The sequence below is a fragment of the Melozone crissalis genome, unplaced genomic scaffold (assembly GCF_028551555.1).
Source record: "Melozone crissalis strain CALT ecotype California unplaced genomic scaffold, PUWL_Pcris_2 ptg000008l_1, whole genome shotgun sequence".
Lineage (NCBI taxonomy): Eukaryota > Metazoa > Chordata > Aves > Passeriformes > Passerellidae > Melozone > Melozone crissalis.
This window is the reverse complement of record NW_026535786.1, coordinates 4,911,587-4,938,909: the sequence shown is the minus strand read 5'-3', so window position 1 is coordinate 4,938,909 and position 27,323 is coordinate 4,911,587. Positions and strand designations below refer to the sequence as shown.

The following is a 27,323-nucleotide window of genomic DNA, read 5'->3' as shown; positions in this document are numbered from 1 at the left end:
ACTAGAGGATCTTTAGGGTCCCTTCCAACCTCAACCATTCTATGATCCTATGAACAGTGGATACATTTTTGTTGTTCTCTTTACTTTTACCTAACTAGGGACACTCACACTTTTCATCTGTAGCTGAACTTACTGCTTAAGAATATCTTGCAAAGATGCGAGTGGTACATAACTGCACTGGGTTTTTCTGCCCTTTCTCTGAATCATGTGCCCTTCCTGCTCCATCATAACTTTACATTAACTGCAATGGGCAGTACTGAATGTGCCACCAAGGGAGGGTTAGGATATCTGGATGGTGGAAAAAAGCCATTAGTACCTCTTCCTCATGAGCAGCAGCCAACTTCGGATCTGCCAGTGGTTGCTGCTGAAGGATCATCAGAGTATAAGGCAAACAAGGAGCTTCCACATTGTAAGGAAATATTTGTTGAAATTTTCTTCTTCCTTCATTTACAGAAATGTATAAACCAATGAACAAATGTTTCACCAGTAAACACAACTCTTTCAATGGCAGCTAGCCTTTGAGGTTCTGTACTATTACCTTGCTGCTGCAAAAGAGCATACAATCTCCTTGCTTCCCTGTGCAGTTTGAAGCTGTAAGAATAAATTACAGCTCACGGCAGGCTGAATGCACAGCTGGCATTGATTGCTTTGTTCCTCTTGTCAACTTAATTGATAACTGTGTGAATGTGAGATTCATCATGACCAGCTACATCCTGAGAAGTACACAAAATATATTAAATCTATTTCCATTCCTGTCTATAAAGTTCTACTGAGGCAGAGTGATATCCAAACCCTTAAAGTAAGGAAACCAAACCACTTATAAATTGCTTATACTAACTAAATTCCACAAAATCCCTTATTCTTGGTATTTTAAGGATCAGTTACTCAGACCTCCAATTGTCTTTCCTTCCTCAATGAGTAGAATCTTAAGTTATATAGATAAGCAAACAAGACTGTTGCTCTCCTCCAGTGCAAAGTGTAGCTCTACCTTCCCATAATTTTAAAGTATGGGAAGGGAATTTTTCATAATCTTTACAGATGGGTATCATTATCCTTCCTCAATTCCAGTTGCCCAGTTACTTCACTCAGCCTGGCTGAAACAATCAGTGAGTCCTACAAAGGGGAGAAACTGACCCTTCATCCTAGTAGACTGGAGCTGCGAAGCAATCTGGCAAAATTAAACTTGGATGGATCAAGTATCACTTTGGTATCTGGGTTGTCAATTGCCTCTTTAGAAAATCAGTTCCAAAGGGACAGTGCCTGGAAGTTTATTTCAGCTTGGAAACAAACTTTTCAGCAGGACCTGTTGCTTTAGTACATGAGGTAATAGTTTTAAACTGGAGAAGGGTCAATTTAGATTAGATACAAGTAGGATTTTTACAATGCAGGTGAGGAAACACCAGAACAAGTTGCCCAGATTGATGGTAGACACCCCATCCCTGGAAACATTCAGGGTCAGAGCTCTGAATAACATGATCTAGCTGAAGATGGCAATGGGATTGGACTGGATAGCCTTTAGAGATCCCTTTCAACCCAAACCTTTGATCCAATGATTGAGATTCTCTTATAGTTGAAATACCTTTGCCTTGACTTTGGAAAGAAATCTGTAACCATAGGTGCTGGAATCTGCAGGTGACACTCTGTCAGACTCACCTGGGGACCCCTCTCGGCAGCTGGTAGAAATTGGACATGCATGACCTGTTTTTTCCTCTCTAAATTCCCCTAGTTTTATTTATAGGATTTCAGTGTACAGTTAATAGTGCTACTGAAAAAGCTGACTGATGGTGAACATCAGGAACTTCCCTATGGCAGAGCAAAGAAGACAACACTAATTATATGAAATACAGAATCTTGCTTCTGCTCTTCAGAGCAGAACCAAAGTGTTCTGTTCCTCAAAGACCAGCACCTGCTCATATAAAGTGTCCTTAGAGAAACGCAGGAGCTGAATTTAGCAAGCAGTCTTTGTTAAGGTAAAAGATTGTTCCCATTACACCACTGAGACCTGTGCCAGTTAGAATCTATAAGGTCCAAGATGCTTCTGTCAGCATCAACAGTGCTTCTCCTGATGGATGCTGCACCCTTAAACATCTTCAGCTCGGGGAATCTAGGAGGAGGATAAGAGTGCTTTGTTAGGCACCTCATGCAGGAGGGGCTGGACCTGGTTCAATTAAACTCCAAACATGTTCCAACCTTTCATTAAGGGAAAGAACAGGAGAGGCAATGATAGAAAAACATTTCACAGCAGGGATCGGATAAGAATAGACTTGCTAAGTTTACATGGCACCTTCCCCAGATGTGCTTTCCTAGCCTGCTGACAGTGCAGCTGACATGTTCCTGATGCTGCCATCCACACTACTTCCAAACTTGGCTGTACTTTTAGAAGGAAACCCAAGTCATAGTTGCTGGACACAGTGACGGTTGTGACAATGCACCCTTATGTAACCCGTAAGAAGCAGGAGTCCAGGCAGAGGAAACATGGCCAGCTGTGAACACTGAGCACTGGAAGATTTAGATCTGAGGTCGCTCATCCCTTCACATATTTCTGCAACCACCACCCCCCTACTGAAGCATTGCTTTTGTTTTCTGTCTCCTAAGCCATATTTCCATACTCTCCACCAGAACCTGCATGCACTAAAACTCTCTTCAGTCTGCTGCACACACCATATTATCCTAGCACTAACCTTACAGGAGTGTGGGTACTGACAGCAGTGACAGTGCTGTCCACTGCCACAGCAGAGGAGTCACATGTAAGCATCCTGCCAGTCTTATTACAGGCAGAAAAGAAATACACTTTGGAACTAAAGACAGGTTCATCGTTGGAATGCTCAAAATCTTAACTGTGTGATTGAAGAATGATTAGTCTCTACTATTAAAGAAAAAAAGAGAAGAAATTATAGTACAAACCTTTCAATGGAAAAGCAGTTATAATATTTATAAGCTGTTTCTCTTCCTGGGACCTCTGTTATCAAACAATGCCCCTTCTCCAATCATCCCATATCAGTAGTCCTCTACACCACATCCCACGCCTCAGTTTTCAAGGCCCCTGCACGTATCCCTCTGCAACAGGGCACTAGAATCAGCAGTACGTTGCTCTACACAGTAAACCTGCTTTGGTTTTAGTAGTTATGTAAAAAAATACGTCTATAACAAGCAACTACAGAATGAGAAACAAGGTAACCAAAGACAGACAAGAGCCACCTGGACCTGGGAAAAGTTTTAACAGCCAAACAAGCCAGAACAAAGCTGCAGGCAGGTTAAAAGATCAGACAAAGCAAGCCTGGCAGGTTCTGGGACCCTGCAGAGCTGGAATGAAGCTTCTGCCGTGCTACCAGCCACAGGAATCCTGTGTTCATTGGACTGTCAGCAGAGATTGGCATCTGGGTACTACGTGGGGGAGGGTCCCAAGTTTTCTGAAGAAAAATCATTAAGCACAGCTATTTATCTATAGTCATATGCACAATTAAAGTGTCCAGTCCTGGTAACCTGAGAAATGGATGAAATTTACCCAGCTTTTCTTTCTGTATTTTCAAACCACCTCTGCTCACCCAATTCAGCCAGACAGGATTTTGGTTTTGCAAACGTCATTCTTGTCATCTGCATTCTGATAAAAGACAACCTGCCTGAGGACCAGATATTTGTACAGGATTTAGAGTGTGACTGCAGGACTTGGCACTTGCCTCTCAGGCAGCATTACACTGTTTTGTACTAAAACACAATTACCAGAATATGGAGAACCTCTGGCAAAATCTATCAGCTCTCTAACAGCTACTGCTCAGTCTGTACAAAACTATACTTCAAACTTCAGTGAAGAACACCTGCAGTGCATGGAGGAAAAGGGAGGACGTACAATGCCACAGGTTGCAGTACACTCCTGAATAGTTATGCTTACTGAAATACCCTTATGGGGCAGTTTAAGGTAAAACATATGTGCATTATATAATGCAATTGTGAAAAGCAAAAACTCATTAAAATTACACATGGTTTAGCTTAAGAATTATGTGCTCAGCATTTGGGTATTATCACTAAACCACACTGAACTTTTGGCCACTTTTCACTGTATAAGTCCCAACTGTACTCAAGTGTTCAGGCAATGTGAGTCAATACAGCTGTTTAATTATAAATGCACATGTTGAGCTTGTTATTGAGCAAAACAAGCACTGACTCTGTGCTCACACAGCAAGGAGGTGAACCCTTACAAAGGTATGTGAGAAAAGTATAAAACACTGTTAAGTTCAGCTGTTGGGAGTTTTCATTTGCATCACCCTTAACACATCTTCTCTGAATTATTTTTCAACAACAAACATGTGACAATCTTTTTCTTTAAAGCTTATTTTCAATTACATTTCACTGTCTTCCATTCATCTTACCAACCTTCTCTTCTTTACAGCTGTTAATTGCTCATGGAAAGCACAAGTATCCCACTTAAGTTATCCAGTAAAGTAAAACTCTGGTAACAGAAGAGCCAACAAGCTTCCAGTTCACAAAGCTGCAGTTAAAGAACTTAAACTACCTCTTTACTGTAGGTTTTGAACATGAATTGACACTCCAAATGTTAACTGCTTTCACTATGAGCAGAACGTTTAAAATTTGGGTTGTTTATATACATAATGATATAACCTGATTACAAGGCATTCCCTTAAAAAAAACCCTAAATTAAGTCCCTTGGGGTATAGAAGCACACTGCATCAACTCTGCCTTGTTATACACAAGCCTGATTTCCAATTAAGGAGAAACAAATTAGGTTAAGCACATTAGCCTAGAAGTATATTAGGTTAGTTTTTTTCCCAATCATAGAATTCAGCAATAATATTGCAGTATCAGTATTTATCATAGGTTTAAATCACATTTCTGAGAACAAGGTTTCTGGACTAAAAATATTTCACAGATCATTGTAATGTAAAAGATCTGCCTCTAGGTAGCTTTAAATGAATTTTGTTGCAATGCAGCTTTAAAATTTAACAAGGAACTAGTTCTTCAAATACTTGTTTCTAGCAGGTAACAAAAATATTTTATTCAAAAGGAGGCTTCATTTTCTGCTTAACACTCATTTGACTGTGGTTTAGTTCGTAATGTCTGTAACAATACATTGGTTACCCTCTGGTCAAAACATCTACACAAACTTTGGGAAAAGCCCAAGTATTTATTACCATAGAAGATATCAAGAGGTGAACCCTTTTCTACACTGAGTGAATGCCAGAGGTCTTGGAAAGTTATCTCCTTCTTCTAAGAAACCAGAAAAAAAAATTAAAGCAACAGTACCATCAGTAACTTCAGAAACAGCCACTGTATCTGGAATTATTCCACTTCCGTTCCATTAAGTTTGTGACAGCTCAAAAGTCTTGGACTGAACTATTCCTGTGAATGAGACAGGCCCCCATCTCAGAAATCACACTCAGATTTCTGCAAAACTCATATCCTGACTGGGCTGTAGCTTTAGAAAGCAACAAGCAAAGAAAGGAACAACAGGTGGGAAAAACCCCTTGGCGATGCAGTTTCACTCCTATATAGACCTACGTGTGGAAAATGTCCACTTACATTTTACTTCAACAACCATGCTGCAAACTAACAGGGAAGTTCACACCTATAACAAAAGGAGTCAAACACAAACCCCAAATGCAACCAGCATGTAATAAGAATTTTATTGGATACATTTAGAAAAAAACTAGAGCATGAAGACACGAGATTAATTTCTGCATGTAAGTTTTGTGAATGTGCAGAATCAAACAGCCATGCGAAAAGTCATCTCCTCTTCAACTGTAATTCAAGACTCTTATAATGGCAAAATTATTACCACCCTTAAACAGTGTTCCAGACACATAACTCATTACTTTAAAAAGGATCTCCTTCCTGAACAGAAGTAAAGAAAATTTAGTAGCAAATTGGGAAAGACCAATCATTAACAGATACAGTATTTAATCAATACTCATGCCATGTTTAAAGAATGCAAGCCAAAAATGCATCATTATGTAGAATAGGTATATTTTTTTCCCAAGGCAAAATTCCTAGTAAAACTAATTCCTAAACTACTGAAATGGTGACTTGATAATGTACACAATCCAGAATATACCATCCAATGGAAGATTATTCTGTCAAGTTGTATCAGCACCTTAGAGTCAATATAGCTGATCAGCCCTGTGCTTAGCAATGTATTAACATTTCACATAAATTCCAATTCCTCCAAGAAATGTTCTTACAGATACAAGAACACAGAATTGTTAAGACTGGAAGAGCCTCTAAGGTCACCAGACACCAAGGCAGCACCACCACCATGTTCACCATTAACCCATGTCCTCAAGTGCCATACCCGTATTTTTTTTAAACACCTCCAGGCACTGTTACTGCACTCTCCGCTGGGCAGCTTGTTCTAATCCCTGACAACCCCTTCCATAAAAACTGCTTTTCCTAACAATCTAAACCTCCCCTGGTGCAACTTGAGGCCGTTTCCTCTCATCCTCTATCACTTTTTACCTGAGATGTAATGTTAGGTGTGAAATCTGTTAGATAGGAAAATGGGTTTATACATGAGGGAAAATATTAAGATTTGTCATAAACTTGTATACCCATGCAATTTTTTGTATTCTAAAGGGATCATAAAGGTGAAGTTTTATATGCACCTGGACAGTCAGCTCTGACTCACGTGACATGCTTGTCTACATGTGTAACACATAAACCCATACTGAAACACACTACAGCTCTTAAACACTTATTTATAAAAATATAGTCAGACTGTATCAACTTATTTTGATAAGTACAGCACAAGACCTGAGAGCATGAAAAAAGGATGAATTCAACACTGAATACTCCTGCTCATACTGGTTTGCAATATACTGACATATTATTAGACAGGTGAATGCCTGTGATCAAATATTGCTTTGCTTCCTTGACAAATCTTGCTTTTGGGAAAGTAGCCATCATGATTGGTTTAGTACACCACAGTTGGCCTCCCTTCTCTCCATACTTAATAATAAAAGTTACAGCCAAGCCAATATTCCATCAAAGTGTTTGCTACCACTATGCATGTCAGGATGTCATTGCATGAAACACCAGGAACAACCCTTGGTGTATTGAAGTCTGTTGTGTGCAACTGCTCAAAACACACAAATTCAATGACTGATACAGCTCTTGGAGCTTCAGGATAGATGCAGACATATGGTTATAAAAAACTGCTAAGAACTACTGCAGTTAAACAGACAGCTTATGGCAGACAAGGCCATCTGAAGGGTTATACTTTCATTTTGAAAAGCATCCCAGGCCACTGTTATTGTAGCATCTATACTTTCTTGCCTGACCAAAGCTGGTGGGGTTTTCATGGGTTCTTTAATTTGTTTGCCTGCTTTTTTAAACAGGTAAGCTTTAAAAGTGGTTGTTTTGCTAGGGATGAGGGGAGTCATTATAGAACACCTGAAGTATCTTTAGCTTTGTTCTGAAAGTATGAACAGGAGGACAGGAGGAATAAAAAAAAGCAAAAGCAAAACTGGGGATTGTGTTCACAGGAGCTTTCTCCCACTTATGGCTAAGGTGACTAAGCTACCAGCAGAACACAGTTTGGAAGAGTGCAACAAGTAGTTACAGGATCCCAAAGCCTGCAGCATTCACATGAGACGGCCCATTCATCCACATTTCTCTCCATTTGTTAGTGCACTAAGGCAGAATACAACTTACTGAAAAACAGAAATTGTTTTCCCAAGGAATTCCATTTTCCATGTAGTTCTTTAAAATAGGTTTTACATTACATAAATCTAATGCACATGAGGATGCAAATTAAGAGACAACATGTTTTCCATATTTTTTGACATATTTAGGATATTTATATATCCATATGGATAGACACATTTGAACATGCTTGTTAAACAAGAACTTTATCCTGGCATTTAACCACAACTAATTTTACTGTCCAAGTTCAGAGTTCTGCACCCACCAACACAGATGGCATGCTAGTAGCTACAGCTATCTAGAATTTTTCATCCACTGATGTTTCTCAGTGTCACACTAACTAATAAGTACTCCACTTGTTGGTTCAGAACACATCAAGAAGCATCTGTTCAATTTCCAGAGGACCACCTGGCAGGCATGTATTTTATAAGCTAGTATCCTATCACTTTGCAGTACCTGACATTTTCAGATTTAAAAAGAAAAGAGGAAAAAAAGGCATTATTAGAGGTTAACAGAATCTATACAGCAGAACTCAGAGCTGAAATTTTTTAAAAGGGCCCAAAGGAGCATACAGTTATGCTCAAACTAAGTAGTTGAAGCAAAGGATCTTAAATTAAGGTAGAGAAGCACCAAAACAATTTTATGCATGTATACATATATATTTGTATCAGCAGTGTTACCTTCTTGGTGTTCAGGGATGGTTTCTTTGGTAATGCATTTCCTACTACTTTAAGCATGAAGTAGGATTTCAAGTACTGTTAGAGACAGAAATCTGAGTCAAATCATACCTACTGGAAAACAGCAAGATTCTCAGAAATCTGCATTTCACTTCAGAATGCCTTTACTACACCCTGTGTTTCTCCTGACACTATTCCAGGTCTGCCAAGGCTGATAGATGAACATCCACGCATTTAACAATCCACAAACCCTCTTGTTTACGTATACAGGATTAGGCACAATAAATGCTGTGCATTTTTTATTACTTTAATAGGAAAACATCTTTATTTCAGCTGCAAGCCAAATTTAAGAAACTATTCCAACCAGAAATAGAAAGTAACGTTACTCTGTGTGTTGCTGCCTGGATTAAAAAAAAAAAAATTGCATCTTTACAGCTATCCTGTTTTCAGCCACACACCTTTACTGATGAACTGAAAACAAAACTAAGGTCTTGATTTCTAAATTTCTAATTACAGTCTGCTGAAAAGATACAGTACTCTTTTAAAGTATTTGGAGTCAAAGGTACAATTACGATATGAGACAGAGATTGTAAAGCATATTGTTTCTCTTAAGTTTTGCCCTGTATATAACTGCAGTTCTTAGATGACCATCCTTAGAGGCAAGAGATACACATATCTGTATGAAAATTGTTTTACCGAGACACCTACAGCGTGTCCTGGCTTCTCCTACTACACATATCCATCTACTTTGAGAAGAATCTTGAGATTTTCAATGTTGTAAAATAGGACAGACTATACATTCTAAAGGCTGCCAAATATATACAGCACTTTGGTAATTTTACAATAGTTTGCTGTTTGCATACTCTTCACAGCTGAAATACTAAATTGTACAGCCATTTCACTGTCCATTTGCTTTTATATTTAACTACTGAAATAGCAAATGTAAAAGAGTAAAAAAAAATCCCTTCTTGTCACCTTTTTTAAAATTTTAACCTGATCTGCTTTGATACATGAAAGACAGCAGGAGTCAGCAGTACTGAAATCCTTGGAATAACACCATTCATTTCATTCCTACATAAGCCAACAGGTATTGAAAGAAATCTTCGTTTCAGAACACAAAAGTCTACAAGTGTACAACTTCCTATGTCTGTTTATGTAACCTTTTACTCTAGATGTAGAATTACATGCCAATCAGTTCAGTCTCAGATTTTTGTATCTGCATTACTGTAAGCTTCATAACAGTGTTGAATTTAACAAAGGCTACCAAATGCATTCAGTCTAAACAGAACAGCTGAAAAACAAAGACACTCACTGTGAACAGAGAGCACATCTACTGGGATAGTCAGTGCATGGAAGGGAAGGCTGCAAGCAAAGGGCAATAGCTGTTTTACTCTAAATTCCCATGGAGACATCACATCTAGCATAAACATACCCATGGGAGCAAGAGCAGAAATAACTGTTACCCTTTCAAGTTTACACCCCCATTTGCTGTGCGTCAAATTTCTTTCTAGAAGGGAACAGATGAACTAGCATTAAAAAAAAGAAATCTATATAAAAGTTAAATATTTGATTACAGTAGCAAGTCACCACTTCATCATGGGAAATAACTCGTCTCTTGGAATTGTTATTGATCCGAACTCTCCTGTTTTGGTTGTGTGTTGGAGACTGGTAACTCCAGACTTGCCCATAGCAGGGGCTCTGCTTTTCTCATAGTGAGCTCAATCTTTGTAGCGGTCATGTTCACGTAACTCCTCTTTACATCGATCACCTGGAACAGTAAAGGTGTTTCATGCTTTAATTTAACAGATACTGGGGATTTAAGTTAGGGAGTACCTCATCACTAAATTTCAGTAGATGTTTAGGCAGATGAAGATCCCTCTAGTATCTTGAAAAATAAAGACTGTTTCCCATTCCCAAGCTATGGAATGCTTATGGCATAAACATATGCCAATGCATATCTAACACACATTGGCTAACATGCATAAACAAGGGTTTTCTGCAATACCACTACCATGGTGTTGGGATCAGAAAGGACCTTGGAAGGCCACCTTCTGTACAAAGCAACGCCTATCATGATGTCACACTTTATCTCCAGGGTCCTTTAATTAAGATTTAAATGTAATTACTCAATGTCATGCAAGAGAAATTATTTCAAAAAACAGAGTAATGAGGAAAACCACACCATTTTGAAAGAGAAAAAGCTAATGGCTTATGCTTCAGTTTCCTTTTGGGGTTTTTTGTTAGATTTTTTGTTTGTTTCTTTTTAATAGAAAACATATTTTTATACTTACTCCCCATAACTTCACAGTACGATGAAACTCCTTTTCTCCTTCAAATACAATATGGATATTTACCTTAACAGGAAAAAAAAAACAAAAAAAAAAATAGAAAAGTTTATCATGTTAATAAAACATCTGACACCCCGAGCATATTTAAACAGAATAGGACTTTAGGACTTGGATCCTACAATGACCAAAGTGATAAAATTATCCCTCTGAAATAGAGATGAGTATCTATTTTAATAGATTACGATACAGTTGCAATCAACAGTGACCACTGGTATCTTATCATTTTAGATTAAGAAATAAGAGAGGCATTTTAACACCTGTTTAATATTAGTAGCTGTGAAACAGCATACAATGAAGAATGGTATCAAATTACATTAAGTCAAATACAAGTAAATGATGACTCTATAATTATTTAGACACATGGTGATGCAAACCCATAATGCTTGAGTTTTAATTATGGAAGTCAAATCAAAGATTTTTTTTTTGCATACTTTTATTGCAGCTTTAAAAAACCCCCACACATTAAAGTGCAGATGTCCAAACAGAAGGGAGAAAAAAGCTATACATACTTGAACAAACACAAATGCCAAGAAAAAGCAGTTACTCAAAAAAGAGTCTTATGGTATCTCTGTTTTGTAAATAAAACTGAGCAGATTTTCCTAGGTTCAAGTTGCTGAACTTAGGGTAGAGGCTCACCATTGTGCTATTAGCTTCTACGTAGCTCAGATCAGGGACGGAGTTTTTAGCATATACAGAAACAGTCACTTCTCCTCCAGTCTGGTGCCAATCATGCCTGCATGGAACTACTTTAGTACCCTATATAAGGAAAAAAGTACAGGAAGAAAAAAAGACTTAGAACTACATTTGAATATTTTTTTTACAAGATTAATAGCATAAACGCCCAGGACTTTTTCTAATAGCTAATTAGCACAGCTAATAAAGGACTGTATTTCATCTTCACAGAAGATTCAAGACTCCACTTCCAATTCTTTTTACTAAGAATTTCAGTATCTCCCTCTCAAACAAACTACAACAAAAAAAAAAAAATTGTACTTGGTGGGTCAACTGCATTTCCAAGACAGTTAGCCAGCAGGTTACAAAAAGGAACTGAACACAGAGAAAGAATGCCATGACTCCAAGAATGCTTCATAGTCCTGCAAAAAAAAGTATTACTCTCTGTTCTCTGATGCAGAAAAAGTAAGTAAACTGTGAAAAAAACCGTGAAAATTAAAGCAAAAAGCTAACGTAAAAAAATTCCTTGCTGGATAAAAACCGATTATCTCAATACACATACAATTAATATACTCATGGTTTCTTTAAATGTGGATAAATTCTTTAGTCTTTTTCTACACTCTCCTGCTTTAGACTCACCACTTCAACTTTTTTTTAATCTCTACTTTTTGCACTTGCAAATAGTTCGTGAGCAAAAATATAAATATTCAAAGCAAGCAGCAATTTTAAGATTTAAAAGAAGTAAAGGATTTATGAAGTAATTGCTCAGGAATGAAGTAATGAAACTACACTTTTTATAACATATCTTTATTTTCTTTTGTTAAATATTCCTGATGTTTGCAATGTCAAACCCTTTTTGCCTCAGCAACAGACAACACATTCATAACAGGAACTTTTTGTTCACCTGTATCCATCGTATGACCAAATACAATATTCTTAAAGAATTAAGTACTCCTGTACCACAGACTACTTCACACTCCATTTCTCAGTTTTCCTGCTACGTACATTATATAGCCTCCACATTATGTCAAAGGTGGTGATCTGTAATAGCTCAGCTACAATAATAACTCAATCAAGCTACAAACTACATTTCAGTATTCAAAATTCAGAATAGCCAGTTACAGAATGCAATCTTAATGCTACTTACTGCATCCTTTTTAGTCCATACGTGTGTTCCTCTTGTGCAGCCTTCTTGAGCTAAAAATGTATTGAAGTCAGAAGTTTTTCTTTTACAACAGCTCCAATACTTCATCCTTGAAAGTTTGCAAAGTAATTAACAAACAATATTTAGGACACTATTTACAGTGAACATTTAAGCTCTTTCCTTTATGCAGTATTACTGTTACTTCCATATATTCTTTTCAAGCATTGTCATTTTTGACAGAAGAGGGAATAGAGAATAAATCAAGGCAACATTTACAAAGAAAGCAAGAAAACACAATAAACTAGTTATAAAAACCTGAAGTTAACTGAATACTAACCCTTCACAGAACAGAGGTACAAAAATGGAAGTTAGCTGAATACTAACCCTTCATGGAAAATAGGTACACCAGAATGGTATATACATACTTCCTCTGTGCTCTGCGGTCCTTCGTATGTCTGGTGGGACAAAGCATTTAAAGAGTATTACTGCTGCAGGATTTGGAGCAAGGAATAAAATAAAACACAACAAAACCCAGAAATAATGACCAAAGTACGACAAAGCTTTTGGGTAAATACTCTAGATTTAATGGCTTGTTCTAGCTTTTCAAATTAAGTGTTCAACCTTCCTTCACAGAAGGTTGTCTGGCACTGCTAAGAAGCTGTACTTTATATTAGTTCAATGGCATACATCAATGGTGACACCACTTATGTTCATAAAGGCTGCTGCAGATCCTCATGGAGATTTTTGTCTTTAAAATACCCTGAGCATTCAGAGAAAACAAGAACTTAACTTGAAAATAAATTAAACCTGTCATTCATAAAACACATGGATTCTCTACAGAAAGTAAAATAAACAATATACAACTTAGCCACTGAATATCAGGTCAGTTCTTCCCAACACAAAGACTGCCAAAGTTCTCCTCCCACCAGAGCTTCAGTAGATAATGCAAAATCTGCCAGGTAATACAGCTATTAAAATTTTCCTGTCCCCTTTTACACAAAACAAGCCTGTCAGTGTAATTTTCACTTAAAATGACTACGTAATATAATGACTAATTTTGGTACCAGATGTGTTAAAACACTGACTTTTTAATTCTTCTTGCAGGAAGCATTAACTGCTAAGATCTGTAGATACTTCTGATCTATACACATTATCAAGAGCAACTCAAGTGTTATCAGTAAGCTACCTCTCACCAACACTATATTTAATATGTTAAGTTGAAACATCTCAGTACCATGGATTTGACAAGCTTAATAATTAGAAGTTCATGACAGGTTTAGGAAAAAAAATCTTCGACTTTCTGCAAACAACTCACATTTGTTCATACTAAAACATGTTATCAAATATGCATTTGTTAAACCCAATGGATTTTGTGCCTTTTCCAAATTAACTTGTAGCACATAAAAAACTAAAACTGCTCACTTAATAGCTGAGCAGCTGCATTTAGAGTACAACTAAACCACTTACTTTTGAACAGCCTGCATTTTTACATGCCGTCCCAATCTTGATTTCATCACTATCTTCCTCTGTAAACAGATTATTACAGAAAATAGCAAATGAATTATATAATCAACTGAACACTTTGCTTTATTAACAACTAAAATGAGCCGAGGAGGAGATTAGAAAAACCTTCCTCTTCAAGATTCTATTTTCTGCCTGACAGCGAAATCTGCCAGAGAGGTAGAGAGAAACATTCCAAAAGCTCTATTACCTATGCATCAAATTCTAGGCTCTGTATCTTTACATATTTTAAGTGGGGTAAATAAAAAAAGATGAAGAGGATCATTACAATCACAGGGGAAGTGAACAATCATTCACCTAGTTCAGTTTTGTAAAACTAAGAATGTAAAAGGCTTCAACTGCTGTCTATAAATGCACACAAGGAAATAATTTGGATACCATGGAGAAAGAAGAGCTAAATTAGCTTGGCACAAGAACAAAAGAGCATAAAATAGCCACAAGCGTAGGTTGAAATTACAAAATAACCTAAGGAGCAGTGTAGTTCTGGAACCAAATTCCAAATAAAATGTAGGAAGAAGAAAGAGGAAAAACAGACAAGGGAGAACCGACTAGTCTTCCAAGGAATTCCACCAATTTATGAAGGCCTTATATGATGATACTGTCTCTGCAATAATAGGGAGTAAAGTTCATTTCTCGGTAACTCTGTCAGTCACATATTCAGAAATGGATGTTCCCATTACAGCCATTCTAAACAAAATCTTAGAAAAGACACAGTTCAAATAATGGTAATGACAATGAACTGCTCCTGACAACCAAGTCTCCATGCTACGCACATCTGAACTTCAACCATCATTTCCTGGACTGGAAGGTATTTCAGATTATTAAGAAAAAGAACATAATTACAGGAAACTATCACTTCAGAAATGACAAGATCAGCATTTCATTTATTTTTGTGACACTTAGCATCACATACCTACTTAATCTCTCTGTCTCCTTACCTTTTCTCCCTTCATTTTCTGATGACAGTTTCAGTTTATCGAGAGCTTGTTTCAAGGAAGCTGACACTTTAAGCTGCAAATTTGTCATTGGCTCATCTGGGCTAAAAAAAATCCATGTATTAGTGTCAACTTATTTCATGAGAAAGAATTTATAGAAGACAAAGGAGTAACTTTTAATCTTCCTACAAGGCTCTTCCTTTCAAACCTCCCTTCAACAAACAAACTACAGTTGTAAATGCCAATCTGTACTGTTTATGAAAAAACAGACTAGAAACTTAGAAGGCAGTCTTGGCTTTGAACTGGAAATCCTAAATATTCTACAAAAATAAAAATAAATCAGCGACACTAAGGAATCTAAATAGAAGCATCCCAAAATTATTTTTATTACTGTTTAAAACACTTAACACAGTTTCTAGTGGCATTTTAAGCTATGAGGTTATAGACTTCAATTTTCGCTTATGGTGTTGAAAGATCAAGCACTTCTTTTTCATAACCAGAATTCTTTTCTCATATTTTGAAGCCCAGGATAACAACATCACTTCTACAAAAACCAAGGTCTTCTACGGTTAATTTTAGAATTTCTAGACTTCATGAAATGTACAACACTGAATAACCAAGCAAGCTTTAACTTGACCAACTGACTACAAATCTGGAAAACCTTAAGTTGCATATACTGTACCTTGGTCTCTTAATTGTTTCCAATGGTTTTGGTGCCTGAATTATGTGTTCTTGAAATTTGGGTTTCAGTTCAGCTAGCTCCTTTCGCTCAGAGGTAGTTTTGACTTCTGGTTTAACAGGCTCAGGAGGTTTCTCGCTGTTGTGGAAACCCTTTGTACAGCCCTATTGTGGAAAACATATGTTTTAATTTATATATAAATGCAGTGTAGTGCACATACATTACAAATCAACAAAAACTGCAACAAGTCTTTTGACTCATTTCTTCAGCTCCATCTTTTCCTGTAGCCCACTCTTAACACTGGCTGCAAAGGAAACCCTACCAAAGTGGAAAATATTCTCATTTTCAATATAAGTTAAAAGAAAAACACATACTTTCTGTAGTCAAGAAAGAGGCAATAGATGCTGACCATTCTTCTTTATTAGCAAGCAGTTCTATCCAAAACTATTTTGATCATTTTAACAAAGCTTGAAAATGAGCTTTGACTTCAGCATTATATGAAAAAAATAAGAGCATATAAGAATTAAGACAGTTTCAACAGAATTAGGCTAATTTAAAACATGTAAGCACATGCATCATTTAATATTAATCACTGTCACTTGACAAGTATAGAAATTGTAAAGAATCATGAGTACATACCACAATGCTTAAGAAGTCAGAAAAGTCTGTTGTTCTCCTCTTACAACATGACCAGCCCTACAAACATTTTGGAAGAGAAACAACATAGGCATGACCACTGAACTTGACAACAGCTTTAAAAATGCAAAATATTTATTATTTTTCTTTAAAAGATGTGGCATATCAAAATTAGCAATTGTTTTCTTCCCTACTGTGGACAATAGCATCATCTGCATTTTTAAAAGTCAGAGAAGTCTTATAGTTTGCTGGTGCTGCCTTAATCAAAAAGTTCAGTAAATGTGAGGCAATACTTCCATGACAAGTTAGGTGCCAACTCTGTGTCAATAGAGAACAGAAATGTTACTTCATCTGATTGAGTAACATGTAAGCAAAACAAAGACTACACCTGAGACCAGGCTCACCTGTGGCTCAATGCTCAAGGCCCTCTTCCAAAAATTAGAGAGATTTTTTTTCCTTTTCTTGAGCACCACTCAGATCTTTCAATTTCTTATTTCCCACCAACAGAGTTGGATATGTGCATTGCACAGGTATCCAACTACATCAACCAAGAGCACTTTTTATTATATAAACCATAAATTCAACTTTAGAGCAAATTGCCTTGCCACTGTGAATAATATATCTTAGAACTCAAAGAAGCTTATTAGAGGCAACAGACTGACTAATGCACCACTGCTTTGAAAGCTTAAGTGGTGCAACACAATGGGTTTTAGGTGGGTAGTTCTAAAATACCCTCAAAATATAAACTATTTCCACAATTGAGGAGACAAAAGGTTCATCCTGCCCACCTAGATTATCTAGAACTCATCGCATGAAGAAAACTGCACATTTGCAATTATGATAAATTTTTAATTAAGAGGCAAGAGGCAGGATAAGGATAAGGAGGAAAGTGGTACTTGTTTGTAAACAGTGAGTATGTAAGAGAAAAAGAGAGTAAACATAAGTTTTTGAGCTAACTGAACAATTTCTTTCTTTATAATTATGTAGAAGATTTTTGTACTGTGCTCTGAGCACAGCTGTAATTTTGTACAAAAAAATTACCATTGTCTAAGCAACTGTACAGTATTTGATCTAAGAGTATTTGCCCCAATTTGCCAGTGAAACACGATGGCTGATTCCAGAGTCAGGTACTGCAATATAAGCAACAGCTCAGAGCAAACACACTGCCCAGCACAAACGCAGAAGCTTTCACAAGGCCAAAAGACACCACATTGTTGAGAGGAGATGCACTTCCAGTAGAAGTAGTTCCTAAGTACCAAGAAAAAAAAAAAACACTCACTCCCTCACAGCTCAGCTAAACAGCAGTTTAGTGTTCTAAGAAAAGCCACTTAGGCTACATCAGTATTAATAAAGAGCCAGGCTCCATTTTTGGACACCAGATTTTTGACTACACACAATTAAATTATTAGAATGATTTCCAGCACTGTTTCAGCAGTTATGTCTGAAATGATCCCTTGTAAGCACTTCGTATGCATCCAGTAGATCCTTGAAGAGGGAAAACAGTTTAGCACAAAACGATGAGCTGTGCAGTCGGCCTAAGCACTGGAGACCCATCACAGGTACATTTAATTCTTCACTGAAGATGGAGCCCAAGAATCCTGGACAGCTGCATAAGAGGCATGGGTGACCAGTCCTAATTTAACCAACATTCTCATTTGGCTGATTAAATGAACATGACTGTGTTTTACAGCAGACAAATGTCACATACACATTAGTGCCCTGGCCACATTAGACCACAAGCAGCTGCTCTGAATTCCAAGCAGCTTAATTAATTTAAAGAGTATGAAACCTCTCAATGGCTCCACAGTCCTATCTAGAGGACCTAATTACACTGCTGAGAGACCTAAAGTCAGTTAATCAACAGGAAACAGTCATCTAGACTTGCATGGCATTTAGACCATATGAGTGGAGTTTTAAATTTCTTTTTCAGGAATTAGTAACTGTGCTTTTCTAATTTCATGGGGTTGTTCATGATAGGCTAAACATCAGTTTCTCAACATTGAAAGATCTAAAATTAAAAAGATGAAAAACCAAGCAGATAATAGACAATACTTAAAAGGACAGTTGCATACTTACTTTGAGAGCATCATGAAAAACGGGCACACCTGGATGGTACGTGCATGAATCTAGAAGGCAATGATTATTATTAATATTGAGGCACACCAAGAATATTTATTCATATGATTACAAACCCAGCAAAAATGCCACATTCACAATTAACGTATGCCATGAGCTGCCCCACTTCCCTGAGGGCACATCATTACTCAGAAAAATCCAGATTCCTCCAAAAAAGCAATCTGAGTGCATATAATAAACATAAATAATGAGGTCTTCTTTCTTCTTAAGGATTACACAACACAAACTAGAAAGCAAGTATCTAAGACAAACTACTACTTCCATGAGGAACAAGGAAACTCTCTATGGATCATCCCTGCCTCCATCAGTAATTAGGCCTTCCTTGTTATTTTGCAGAAGTAAGAAAGTGACCCTACGGCTGCCTGACAGACAGAAAACACTGATTTATGGCTTCAAATACATCTTTTTGAACCTGATCAGAGCTTTGTCGAGAAGTATTCTGTTAAAAAAGTCTCTTGATGCAAATCATGAGTTCATGATTTGAACAGTAACCACTTTGTTTTCTTTCAATGTTTGTAGCATCCTAAGCCACCTAAGGATTTGAACCCAAGGGTTAGTCTTCCACATGCAGGCAATTTTGATGTATCAATATGATTTATTACTAATAGATTCTGTACAAACACTGCACTGTTTTTATGTCTATAAAGTACAATCTCCATTAATGAAAGTGTTTGTATTCACAAATGTTTATCAACATTACACAGCTACAGCTGTTCTCTTTTACTTAATAATAAAACTACTCTGATTATATAACTTCTCACTGACAGTTACTGCATGAACAGTATTTTACTGGCTTCACTCTAAGCACTATCTTTCAGCCTTTAAAGAAAAATTAGAAACACTTAAAAGTGACACAAACAGTTACAAAGCACATAATAGGAAGCAAAAGAAAAAAGTGATAACTTCATTAGCAATCTGCCTACAGATATTTAATAGGAAAAAACCCAACCCAAATGGTTTTATCTTTTTTATAAATATGTAGATTTTTAAAGAAACCTAATTTTGTACAATTTCCTTTGATTTTATATTCAGTGCCTGTGTTTAAAGCACTAATACAGTCTGAGGGACATCAGTTCCCACCTAAACTCAAAATGCACATATTTTAGGACATTAGTCCTCCAGCAAGACTTACAAATATATCCATAAACCTCTATCAATTCCTTCAGTTTCTGCATGAAAAGCTAACACTGGCAAATCTCACAGGAAAATTAAAAAGGAAGTAGATGGTTATTTTGCATAATGACCAGGACTTCATTGTTAAATCAAATAAAAATAAAAGCAGAGGTTATTCTTTTCCAAAAGTATGAAAGTATGTCATTTTAAGTACCATGAGAATAAAAATAAACTCTGTTTTATAGCAAAGATTATTTCTGAGTCAGACGACTTAAATGAATATTTCTAATTATTCACTAGAGAGATGCTGCTAATAACAGCTACCGTTTTAGAGACCAGAACCATCACAAAATCAACCAACTCAGGGGTGGCTATGCTCCAGCTCAAGGCAGACACAGACAGGTGCCTGGTGGTCCATCTGGCCAAGTGCAATCCTTTCTCCTCTCTCCCTGGAGCCTGCCCTGTCGTAGGTACCAGGTGGAGCAAATGACAGCCTGCTTGGCTGCTGCCTCCTGAGGGCCCTGCATGCTCCAGGAGAGAAGGTGCCAGGACAAGGAGCTCTGCAGAGCCTCAGCAGAGCCAGCACGATCTGACCACTGAGCAGTCTGATCACTGTGCCTGCTAGAGCACAGTAAAGCACCAGCCCGTCTGTGCTCACACCGAGCCCAACAGAAAATCAGGATATAAACAGATAAAAGCTTATCCTAGTTCTGATTTGTATGAGATCAGATTGCTGCAGCTTTTGGTTGCTATTCTACATTTTCACTGAAAAAAACCCCAAACAAACAAACAAGTTACCTCTCCACTGCTGTTAACATCCTCCCTTTACCAGGAAGACCAAAGTATTTCACAGCCATTTTCTCTAACCCTTTAGATAATTTCTGGAGACACAAGTACTATAATTTATCAGGTTTTTGTTTGTTTGGAGCTTTTTTTATGTCAATTTCATAGTCAAACTGATCCTACCATGCACACACTACTATCACCTTACTGCTGCATCCTTAAAGCACTTTATTAGTCCTTTCATTAAATATTGAAGTAGAAATTTGCAGGGGTCACCCATATGCAAAACCTGGTTGCCTGTACAGATCTGTAAATAATTGCATTTGCCTTCAGAAATGCTTAGTCTAGGGCACAGCGATTCCACTACATGTTCCAGCCACTTACTGAAACAAACAGGCACATGCATGCCATGAAATTGTTACCCCAACCCAAGCACCACAGAGCTAGCATATGGCCACGCCAACCTGACCTAGCTTACTACAGCTTGATCACAAACTGTAAAGAAGCGTTACTTTTATAAGGAGCACGGGTCACAAAGTCCTAATAGGATTTGATTTTTTTTTTCTTTTTTTAAACAATAAATATCTGGTTTGCCTTTTGGGGCAAAGGGGTGTAGGGGCGGTGGTGGAATAGATCCCTAAATGTAAACATTCCACAACTGTGCCCACTTCTGCTGTTACTAACATTAGCAAATCCTACTCAATATGTTGCCCCTGTCTGTGCAAAACCACGTAGCTCAGGAAAATAAACACTCTTTACTGCCACGGTTCTAAACCACGAAAAATGTACAAGCTAGAACATGTTAGCCTACTTCTAGCCCTGGGGGCCACTAAAACTTAAATTACTACAAAGAGAGCATTCTAGAAATTCAACCAACACAGTTACTTTATAAACCAGGTGAGGGCGAGCCTTCTGAAAGAAAACTCAACTCACCCTTCTGCACCTCTGCGGAATTATGAAACCCCAAACGACAGAGGGGCTTAAATACGTTTAAACATGCTTCACTAGCATTCTCAGCAAACACAGAAGCACTGCAAGCGCTCAAGGCACATGGAAGAACAGGCACATGCGTGCAATTCAGGCACATTTAATTACCTGCTGCAAATCCACACACTTAAACTAAAAAAAAAAACCAAAAACCAAACCAACCAGCCAACCAAACTAAAAAGCAAAAACCCGCTGGTAACTGCGATGAATGCAACACCCACAGAGGCCCTCAGCAGAGAAGCCCAGGCTGGCCTTGAGAGCCTTTGGCACACATGACAGCGCCGTGCTGCGCCGGGCCTGCCCCGGCCCCACACGCGTGTCGCCGGGCAACCGCACCCGGGGCCGGCTGAGAGCCCCGCAGCGCCGCGGGGCCCGGGCCCGGCCGGGCTCACACCGCCCCGCAGAGCGCCGGGGCCGCCCCCGCTCCCCGCGCTGGCAGCCAGCGACGCACCGGCACCGGCCCCGGCCCCGGCCCCTCCGCCGCCCTCACCCTCCGTGTTGTTCTCGGGGTCGAAGCGCTGCCCGCAGCCCCGGTTGTAGCAGAGCAGCGACATGGCCACGGCACCACCTGCCCCGCCGCCCGGGAGAGCCGAGCCCGCTGGAACACGGCGGAAGGAAGAGAGAAGGAAGGAAGGAAGCCGGGCAGCAGTCCCGGGGGCGGGGCAGCTCCGGCGGCGGAAAGAGCCGGCCGGAGCCTTCCGGAATCTTCACGAAGCTTCGGGGGCCGGCGAGAGCGAGCGGGCGGCCGCGCAGGCGCTGCTGCGGGGCCGCGGAACCGCCGGGCGCTGGGCCGCGCAGTGAGTGGGGCCGCGGCTATGGGCGAATGCTTGGCCTCCGGAGATTTCTGCCGCTTTTGAGTTTGATTTGAAATAAATGTCTGTGTGTACGTATTAAAAGGTTGTCTCATCTGCACAGAAGCACAGATGCCAGGATCAGAGGCCTATTTTGAAAAACACTAATTTATGTTCTGTTAGTTGCCTGAAAGTTTACCCGGCGGCTCCTGACAGCTGGCCAACTTACATATGCTCTATGTAGTGTGCATTATAGAGGTTGTATTTAAAATCATAGAATAGTTTGCAGTGGAAGGGACCTTCGAGATCATCTAATTCCAACCCCACCACGATAGGGAAGGACACTTCACTAGACCACGGTGCTCCGAGCTCCATCCAACCTGGCCTGGAACACCAGGGATCAGGCATCCACTGTCCCACTGCCTCAGCACCCTCAAAATAAATGCTTTCCTACTACTGAGTCTAAAATTTTCAGTTTGAAGCCAATCCTTCTCTTGTCACTACATGCTGTTCTAAATACATAACTACAGACATCTACATTTCTGTGAGCAATTACAAATTGATTCCTCCTAGTTAAACACCTACAGCACAGCTTTTAAAATAGAATTGCCTAGGTGTTTGTACAGACTATGAGAAATTCTGCATGCCTGCACAGAATGAACAAAAAAAGTGCCTCTTAAAAAGGAGTTTCAGGATGCAAAAGGATCATCAGGAGACTGCATCTGATGTAGCCCTGGTCTTCTGCAAACTTGTGAGTTGATGCCTGATGTCTGCTGGCATCTTTTTTTGTGTGTGTCACATAAAGATACACATTTGTTTGAGCCATTGAATACCGAGTGCTTCTCTCTGATCTGCATTTCCTACTGAGGCATCTTGTAGTTTATAGAAAAAAACTCCATTCTCTTGCTATTTACCAGAAGCCTTTTAGTGTATAAATGCAGGTGGTAATAAGAGTTTGGAAAGAAAGGGGATACATAAGAATGCTTCTCTTTCTATATAAAAGCATTATTTCTTTTTTGTTAGATGCCTTGTAAAATAAGTAGAAGGTGGACAAAAATGTTGCATATGGGTGTATGTGCATCATTACATCATTACGTTATCAATTCTTCATAAGGTGAAAAATTGATCTTAAAACCTACAATTCATGTTTCCTTGTCAGTGAAAGTGCCACATGAAAATAAAATGGGATTTATATCCATAAAATAAGTTTTGTGGTATTTCTGTGACCATGGTTGCATTTCAGCCATAGCGTGAAAGCATACATCCATTTTAGAAGGAGCCAACATTTTGCAAAAATGCAAAAATGTTATGCTTCTGCAGAGGCAGCTTCAATTTCTGTTCAAAGAATATTTTTTAAAAATTCAGGAGGAGTTATTTTAGCAGTGTGGTATTTACTGGATTAAACAGTAGCATTCCTATGACATTAGTAATGGAGTTTGCTTCTAACACTCAGAGGAGACTTGTGAAAAGAAAAATACAATCCATGTGTTCCCAAAAAGTATCATGTATAGATTCCCCACCTAATTACTGTCTCACTGATATGGAGACCTGCCTTTATATCTTCCAGACAGAAATCAAACAAGAATGCATTTGCTTCATAATTCAAAATTCTACAGTGTATGGCATTAAAGAAAATTCACCTGAAGACTCAGTTTGTTGTTAATTTTAACACACACAGTCAGATCTCTGAAAGTCACCGAGCTGTATCCATCGTCTTTGTATGTGACACTACGACACTACATAGAATGAGGTGTTTTGTTTCCCAGAACACTATAAAAGCAAATAATGGTTTGTAATAAGCTCTTGAAATCGTGTGTATTTGGCACAAAACAATACTACTAATTGACAGTACGTAATCCTCATCTCACAGAAGTCTGCACAGCTTCAAAAAGGCATTTTTTGTGCTTAATAGGAAGGCATGAGAGGCTTTCAACACAGTTTTGAAAAGGTAGAAAGGTAGAAAGTAACTTGTTCAAATAAGATTTAGATAATCATCTTGTCGGCATGACAGACTTAAATTTAATTTATTCCTATATATTTTGTGTAGAAACTTGTCATATGAGATTCAGAGTGATAAGGAATAATGGTGTAATGGATGATCACTGGATTTTGATTCCATAGAACTTAAAATATGAAAAGTACGTAGATAATTTTTGTCTTTATTTTCAGTTTGTCTTTATTTTCAAAGTCTTCCAAAGTGTTGGATTCCAGAGTGTTAGACAAGCTTTTATGGTGCCTTTAGTGATTGGATCTTGTATTAGATGTTATAAGATATCTTATCTGAGAAATAGTGAAAGATTTGTGGGTGCATGCTTTTTATTTTAAATACATCTGCTCTATTTTTCTCATGTCAGAAATGTTACAGTTAAAAAATTTTGAGAGCAGTGTTCTACCTTGAACAGACATATATATAACAGACAGAACACAGGGGAATATACACTCTAGATTTTAGGTTTGTATGATAGCAGAGGTATTAATATCCCCCCAACCCCCTTTTCTTCCCCCTTTTTTTTTTTTAATTTTATTTTTCATTGAGCTAGATTCTGTGCAAAGATTTCCCTGAAAAAAGCCACCTTGAATTTCTGCCAGTTAAAATTCATTCCATCTCATCCACGGTTAATGGGACTTGAGTGTATTTCCAATGCATTGGAAATGGCATAGCTTCCCTGTAGAACTGGAATCTGTAAAGAAACAGAATGTTTCAGCTCACTTCTCAAAATGCAGAATCTTTGTAAATCTAATTTCCTTTCCAGTTTGTTGAGTGAGGAGTCTTTCATCCTGGAGTCTTCAAATCAGGAAATGTCCTGATTTTGTGCAGAACTGTTGAATATGGGATTGCAAAAAAGCCTCAAACTAAACCAGTTTTCAGTAAATCTGAAGGAGGGAGAGAAGATTTTCAATACTCAAGCTTCAGGTGAGAGCTTTGTTGCATCACTCCAGAATATTTTTGTTTCTAATCAGAGACAGAGGGCATTTTGGGCTCCTTTAATTTCCTTGGAACAGAGGGTGAGTCCTTGAAATTTAAATGGATTCTAAGGACTCATTTAAAATCAAGGCAGGTAGCTCTGTTTCAGATCTGAAAATATCAAAATGTGAAATAATTAAACAAATCCTTTCTTTAGGAAGCTTAGCAGACATTTAAAATACAAATGTAAATCCTTGTAAATCTAAAAGCCAAAAGCCTGCAGAGTTTGCAAGAAACTGTCCTGTTCATCCGAATATGTTCAGATTTGATGGGCAGAACATCTTAAAATGTCATGTTTCATGGCGAGGCAGAACAACTGACTCTTTGGGAGAGAACACTTTTCTGCCCCTTCTGTAATTTTTTAAATGCCAGGTTTTCCCAGGAGGCAAGAGAGATTAAACAGCATCCGCTTCTAATAATCCGCCAGAGTGCTTGCTGCTAAAGCACGACCTGAATTTAAGTAGATGCTTCATTAAGGCTCACCACCTCCTTTGATATCAGACTTTAGCACAGACTTGCTGTGCAATTGTTGGAATTCATTTAAGGCAGAATTTTCAAAGGTAATTTTCCAAGTAGCCTTGGTGCCTGCAAAATCTAGAAAACACTATAATGTTTTAGGCAGTTTTCAGAAGTCTGCTGTCAGGTGCTGCTAAGGAGACTGAAAATTCCATTACTGAGTTCACTAGGATATGGGATAATATATTGATGCTTCCCCATTTAAATTTTTCTAAGCCTTTGACCTCACTGCAGAAAGTAAAACCCGTTTGATGCAATATGTACAGCCATTCTCCAGAGTGCTGCTTTGTCATAACTTGTAGCAATGCATGTATTATAATGACCTTTTTCATCCTTCCTGCAGCTGAAAGAAGATTGAAATGCTACACAATCTGTGAATTATTAAACATAAATGCTATGTTGAAATTTAAAGAATTCAACTCCTTAGAAGACAGAAAATAGTAAGATAATTCATGTAGCTACATACAGCACACTAATGCTGTGACCCAAAGCAGTTCAAACACAAAATTGATGGATTACAGGAATACTGGTGGGAGAAGAACTGAAACTAAATATGCCATCCAGAGGGACTTTAGCAGACTTGAGAGGTGAGCTTGCATAAACTTTAGGAAGTTCAACAAGGCCAAGTGCAAGGTCCTGCACATGGAACAATGCAATCCCAAGCACAGGTCCAGGCTGGGCCAAGAATGGAATAAGAGCAGCCCTGAGGACTGGGGTGTGTTGGTGGCTAAGAAGCGCAACACAGCCTGGCACTCACAGCTCAGAAAGCCAGCCATGTCCTGGGCTGCATCAATTCAGCGTGGCCAGCAGGGCGAGGAAGGGGATCCTGTCCCTATGTTCTACTCTGATGAGATCTCACCTGCTGTGTTCAGCTCTGGGGCCCCTAGCACAAGAAAGATGTTGGCCTGTTGAAGCAAGTCCAGAGGAGAGCCATGAAGATGCCAGAGGGCTGCAACACCTCTCTTTTGAAGAAAGGCTGAAAGAGTTGGGCTTGTTCAGCCTGGAGAAGAGAAAGCTGCGGGGAGACCTTAGAGCATCTTTCCAGTACAAGGAGGGCTGCAAGAGAGCTGGAGAGGGACTTTATACACAGACACATAGTGATGGGACAAGGGATAATGTCTTTAAAGGGCAAGAGGTCAGGTTTAGATTAGGTATTAGGGAGTTCTTTTCTGTGAGGGTTGTGAGGCACTGGAACAGGTTGCTTGGAGAATGGAAGTGTGAGAGGCCAGGTTAGATGGGGCTTTGAGCAGCTTTATCTAGTGGGTAGCATCGCTTCCCATGGCAGGGGACTGGGTGATGTTTGGGGTCCCTCATCCAGCTTAATGGTTCTGTGAGTCTCTTGATCAGATACTTAAAAGTTACAGTATAGTAACATGTTCACTTTAACTTGGTGGATATTTTCATGGAGTGTTTGAACTTCTATCTCCAGCTTTTTGTCCTTTTTTCTTCTTTTCCCTTGGAGGTGGTTGAAATCTGGTTGAAGTTCTGAGCACCAGTTTCAGCAATAGAAAGGGCTTACATTACAAGTGACCTGGCCTTAGTTCTGGTAAATAATGATGATCTTTACTTTGCTCTTCTACACTTTCTTCATGAGTACTCTCGCTTGGTCAGTATTACCAAACTCCTTCGAGGTGCTCTCTTGGACAGTTCCCCACATCTGATGTTGTTTTCAAAAGAAGGGTATTATAAATGCCTAAATACACAGTGTAAATTTGTTTGTCATAAGGATTCTGAAACTTGAATCTGACAGCTTCAGGCTTTTCTGGA

General features: G+C 38.6%; 1 protein-coding gene across 1 annotated transcript; it reads right to left on the bottom strand.

Annotated features, from left to right (window-relative positions):
• Positions 1–9,364: 9,364 nt before the first annotated feature.
• Positions 9,365–21,973, bottom strand: CHORDC1 (cysteine and histidine rich domain containing 1). Its single transcript, XM_054269771.1, has 11 exons — positions 21,775–21,973; positions 18,342–18,391; positions 16,269–16,325; positions 15,633–15,793; positions 14,954–15,054; positions 13,962–14,020; positions 12,879–12,949; positions 12,498–12,603; positions 11,315–11,434; positions 10,622–10,684; positions 9,365–10,098 (listed from the first exon to the last, which is right to left on the bottom strand). The coding sequence occupies exons 1-11, from the start codon at positions 21,836–21,838 to the stop codon at positions 9,955–9,957; spliced, it is 996 nt and encodes a 331-aa protein (XP_054125746.1). The 5' UTR covers positions 21,839–21,973; the 3' UTR covers positions 9,365–9,954.
• Between the last annotated feature and the right edge of the window lie 5,350 nt (positions 21,974–27,323).

Bases quoted from the DNA above. Each gene is read 5' to 3' on its own strand.
- CHORDC1 (XM_054269771.1), bottom strand. From the start codon at position 21,838: ATGTCGCTGCTCTGCTACAACCGGGGCTGCGGGCAGCGCTTCGACCCC. The intron at 18,392-21,774 runs GTGAGGGCGGCG...ATTGCCTTCTAG, and splicing joins CCCCGAGAACAACACGGAGG to ATTCATGCACGTACCATCCA. The intron at 15,794-16,268 runs GTATGTACTCAT...TTTCCACAATAG, and splicing joins CTGACTTCTTAAGCATTGTG to GGCTGTACAAAGGGTTTCCA.